The following is a 5,123-nucleotide window of genomic DNA, read 5'->3' as shown; positions in this document are numbered from 1 at the left end:
CCACGGTCTTAGCCTAAATATATCAAAAACAAAGTGGATGGTGGTGAGCAAAGATCAGACACACAATGAGCGCATTACTATAATCGACCAGACGATCAAACGTGTGGAGTCATACAAGTACCACCGAGATCCGATCAAGGATTGAAAGAGCTCGAGCATCGTTCAACATGAAGGATGTATTCACAAGCAAGTGTATGTTGTGTTTTTTTTTCTATGTGTTCCCAATTCTGCTCTACGGAGCAGAAGCATGGACAACGACGGAAGCCATAATGAAAAAATTAAACGCCTTTGAAATATGGATATACAGCCGTATCCTCAGAATCTCGTGGACTGACCACATAACCAATAAAGAGGTGCTGCAGCGAATTGGGAAAGAGAGAGAAATTACACTCACAGTTAAAAGAGGAAACTGTAATACCTCGGACACATAATGAGACATCAAAAATATCGTCTACTCCAGTTAATAGCTCAAGGAAGGATCAACAGTGAAAGAGGACCAGGAAGGAGAAGACACTCATGACTATTTAGAAACGCCGTCAATAAAATTAAAATTGCCATGTTGATAGCCAATGTCCGCGACGGATAAGGCACGCTAAGAAGAAGGAGAAGAAATAAGCGGTTCTAGAAAGAGAATTTCAAAAGTTTGTAAGTGTTTTTTGACCTAATTTATGGGCCATCCAGCTGAAAGTCCTGAATTTGAAGCGTTATTCAAGTTAAAAAAAGGAAATACTAGAAATTCGGAGAGACTCAAGCAACCCGATCACCACTACGCCCCCATTTATTCATTGCCAATCTTGTCGTAATTAAAATGTTATTTTTTCTTAAAGTTGGCACCTCGACCACATTTGCCAACTGGTCGCTGCATGTTATTAATTGTACCTAACTTTAACTCATTTTCAACAAACTGGACACTTGAACTTGGTTTAGAAACACGGCACCACAACGAAACCCCTAAAGGCGGTGAGGTTGGACACGGAGGAGCAGGAAAAGATTGCCAAGTCGGGCCTGGAAATGAAGCTGGCCACCAGCGAGATGGAGGCCGAGACGGAAAAGTGGCAGGAGAACAACAGCACCCAAATGGATGTGAGTGGTTTGAACCGATCGCCCATCCTCTGCTATTCAGGTGTTTTGCAGGAGAACAATGATATAGTGAAAAGAGCGAAAAACATGTCTTCCATGGCCTTCTCCATGTACCAGTTCACCAAGGGGGAAGGCCCGTTGAAAACCACCCAAGATCTCTTCACGCAAGCGGAATACTTTGCTGAGGAAGCCAACAGGTTGTATAAAGTGATCAGGCAATTTAGCTACCAGGTAGTGTTTGAGCGCAAGTTGGGGCCATGCGAGCTCTATTATCCGGGCTGCTTTAGGTACCTGGCGGTGCGCAAAAGAAGGAGCTTCTGGAGAATCTGGATAAGGTGCCGACTTTTGTGCAAAGGCTGCAGTTCACCGTCAAGGACCACACGGTGGGAAAGGCGGCCACTTTCACCAAAGTGGACAACGTCATCCAGGAGACCAAGAATCTCATGAACGTGATATCTAAGGTTGTTACTGTATGTTTTGAATGCGCCACTAAGGTGAGTCTTTTCCTGCAACCTCATCTGGATTTGGCTCTGTTACACTTTGACTGATTGCAAACACTTCGCTCCAAAGTGCGGACGGAATGGCACACTTTGGAGCCACTTTCCTCCTCTTTTTGGGTGTTCTTGCCACTCTCTCTCTCTACCAATCTATTTATCCGTTTTGGTTGCCTCCAACTGTTTTTGTTTAGTTCAATATCACGTTGCCGCAAAGAGTGACAATTCCTTGCGACGAGCAAAACGGCGGCCTGTTGCCTGGACAGTTAAGTCCGCAGGCGCTGCATCGACTCATTAACGTACGCAAATTGAATAAGCAAAGCGTCACTTTGCCACGATGACCATAAATTGGATATTTTCTTTCGGTAATAGTTTGAAATTTGCAAATTTACTTTGATGTGTCCACACTAGTGCTTGGTCGGTTTGAGTACCTACTTCAAAACAAGCCATCTGCATTAAACGAGTGCTACAAAGTCTTCCGTTAAGCTTTTTAGCTAAAAATGCTTAGCATCCAAGAATCAAACTTGGCGATGGCATTTGTACGTCCAAATTCAATTTCGTGAAATTCCCCAGAAGGCACTAGTAACTAGCAAGCACTAGTAACTAACCAACACTAATCTCAATCGGTTCTAGGCCTGGGTAATACTGTGTCTTAAGACACCTGTGTGTTAATGCCGCGCTGTGTGTCCATGTGCCGCGACACCTGGCACATTTGGAAAAAAATCGAGCAAAAATAAAAATTTTACATGCGGGTTTTTTGAGCTCCATCGATTCCTTTCCACGCCAGAAGGTCACCAATATGCATTTATGTGTTTATTTTTTAAGTGTTTGGGTCAATAATAAGGAATAAATCGCCGGTTAAAGATCGTGAACTCTCAAAAAACGCTTACAATATGTCGAAAATGTCTCCTATTTCAGATCTGAAACTTCTGGCATGTTTCTCAATGAGTTCGATGCATTCCTCGCATCCGTGCGCTGAAAATGATGTAAAATTTAAGAGATTTTGAGAAAATTTTCATTTTTTCAAAAAATCGACCCCCACCCTTAGAAAAATTTCGACCAAAAATCAAAATTTCACATGCGGGTTTTTTGAGCTCAATCGATTCCTTTCGACGTAAGAAGGTCACAAATATGCATTTTTAAAGCGTTTGGGTCAATAATAAGGAAGAAATCGTCGGTTGAAGATCGTGAACGCACAAAAAACGTTTAAAATCTGCCGAAAATGTAAATTTTCTCGGATCTGAAACTTCTAGCATGTTTCTCAATGAGTCGGATGCACTCCTCGCGTCCGTGCGCTGAAAATGATGTAAAATTTAGGACATTTTGAGAACATTTTCATTTTTTCGAAAAATCGACCCCCGCCCTTGGAAAAATGTCGACCAAAAACAAAATTTCACATGCGTGTTTTTTGAGCCCAATCGATTCCTTTCGACGTAAGAAGATCAGAAATATGCAGTTATAAAGTGTTTGGGTCAATAATAAGGAAGAAATCGCCGGTTAAAGATCGTGAACGCTCAAAAACGCTAAATGTGTCCAAAATGTCTATTATTTCGGATCTGAAACTTCTAGCATCTTTTTCAATGAGTACGATGCATTCCCCGTGACCGTGCGCTGAAAAGGATGTAAAATTTCAGACCTTTTGAGAAAACTTAAATTAAAAAAAAAATCGACCTCCACCCTTGGACAAATTTCGACCAAAAATAAAAATTTCACATGCGTGTTTTTTGAGCTCAATCAATTCCTTTAGACACAAAAGATCACAAATGTGCATTTATAAAGTGTTTGGGTCAAATAACAAGGAAGAAACCGTCGGCTAAAGATCGGGAACTCTGAAATCAGTCGGCGAAGAAGGCCAAAAAACTAACTTAAATGATTTTGTCAGTCGCAGCGCAATCGACGTCTGCCAGAGTCTCTCTTCAGTAGGTAAAACCAAAGAAATAACTTTAAACGCGCTGCGCCGCTTAAAAGCACCGCTAGCAAACTTACGAACCACTAGACACCACAGCGTTTTCGATTTCTATTTCCCAACATATAAAAAGTGTGTCGCGCTGTGTTGCTGTATCAATACGGCAAGCCGTGTCGGTGTCGCAGTGTGAACACCTGAAAATCCACTGTGTTACCCAGGCCTAACCAGTTCCAACAGCAATTGGCGCATTAACGCTCTTGAAGAGTTCAGTTTAACATTTCTAAGACCCCATGCATGATGTTGCAAGCCATATTTCATGGTCGTATTTTTCCTCTTGCTCTTATTTATTCTGTTTTCTCTTTAGTTCTCGATTGCCCATTCGGATAATGCGGACTTTTTAAAGGCATGGACACGTTCAATTAGCCGGCTAACTTAGCGAGTTTCCTCAGCTACGTAGCACCATAGCTAGACTTGAGCCGAAATTCATTAATCAGCAATTTGAAGCTTTGTTCCGTTCTTTAGTTGAGTTTTTCTCGTGAACGATGGAAGGACGCACACTGAAAACGAACACAATCACCTCGAAACAAAATGAAAGTGCCTAAACAAAGATGAGCAATAGCAATGGGCTTGAAACACAGATTTCTTTACGTGCCAGCCAAACGGCTTTCGGTCAGATCTTTCCATTGCTATTGCTGCCAGTCAAGTGAATACGCTCAATGACATTAAATTGGTTTTTATTTGTTTTCGATTACATCAGCTTAATTTACCGGGCAATCCAGGTTTCTTCAACAACCATGACGATTATCAGGTTAATCATTTTGATGGTGCTTGCTCGTGTCTTGTGTTCGTGTTAGAGTGTCTTTGTGCTAGCTCAGTAAACTGCTTAATGTTAGTTTTTCGCACATCTTTGCGCACAAAAACAACCATTCAGCTCGCACGCTCATTTTGATCTGGCAAATTGCTGTTTTTGTGCCTCCACTATTGTGCTAGATGGTTTTCCTAGAGTCGTAAAGTGTTCTTAGAAACTGCCGCTAACGCGCAGACCAGAAACTGTTTCAGTTGTTTCACATGACTACAACTTTCTTACAGTGTTTCTCAAGAATTGTCTTAATTTCACCAGCTTTGTGTGTTTGCGCGGAAACTGTTGTCAAGTGAAACGATTGATTCACTCACAAGCAAAAGAACGGAACTTTTGATTTTCCGAATGCATTTATCGGGACCAAATATGCAAACATGTACAGGGTGGTTGCAGCTAAATTGGCCCAAAAACAACGGCCAATTATCCATCGCCTTTTCATTTTTTTGCGTTTTACATACTTTTTGCGTCAAAACCAGCGTTGTTCCGGAAGGGAGCGGCACAGCTTCGACATTAAACACCTTTCAACGCGTTTTTTGCGCCGAGCCTTTCGGGAACTACCCTGACTGGATGGCAAGAGATTAAAAAATCTTCAAATTTACAGTGTTTTTCACTTCACAAAACTTCAACATCTTGCATGTTCGTAGCGACGTCCTTGGGAATTCTCATTTAGCAAACCTCTTCCTCTAAGAATAATTGTATATACTTTCCTGACTGTGTTTCAATTCCAAATAAAAATTCATTCCTGGGTTTCAGTCATTTATTGTCTCTATTTATCAATTAAAAT

General features: G+C 41.4%; 1 protein-coding gene across 1 annotated transcript in view; it reads left to right on the top strand.

The window, feature by feature from the left end:
* LOC109543040 (alpha-catulin) overlaps window positions 1-5,123 on the top strand; it is a gene marked incomplete in the record, with an annotated part of 17,073 nt that overhangs the window by 9,874 nt on the left and 2,076 nt on the right. The window contains 4 exon segments of the mRNA XM_048665555.1: window positions 928-1,083; window positions 1,135-1,311; window positions 1,368-1,574; window positions 4,238-4,288. Of these exon segments, the coding sequence (XP_048521512.1) occupies window positions 928-1,083; window positions 1,135-1,311; window positions 1,368-1,574; window positions 4,238-4,288 (591 nt within the window).

Source organism: Dendroctonus ponderosae, unplaced genomic scaffold (genome assembly GCF_020466585.1).
Source record: "Dendroctonus ponderosae isolate FM_Combo_2020 unplaced genomic scaffold, Dpon_F_20191213v2 Dpon_F_20191213_4, whole genome shotgun sequence".
In the NCBI taxonomy this organism is placed as follows: Eukaryota; Metazoa; Arthropoda; class Insecta; order Coleoptera; family Curculionidae; genus Dendroctonus; species Dendroctonus ponderosae.
Note: the sequence above shows the minus strand (reverse complement) of the source record. Positions and strands in the feature narration are given on the sequence as shown.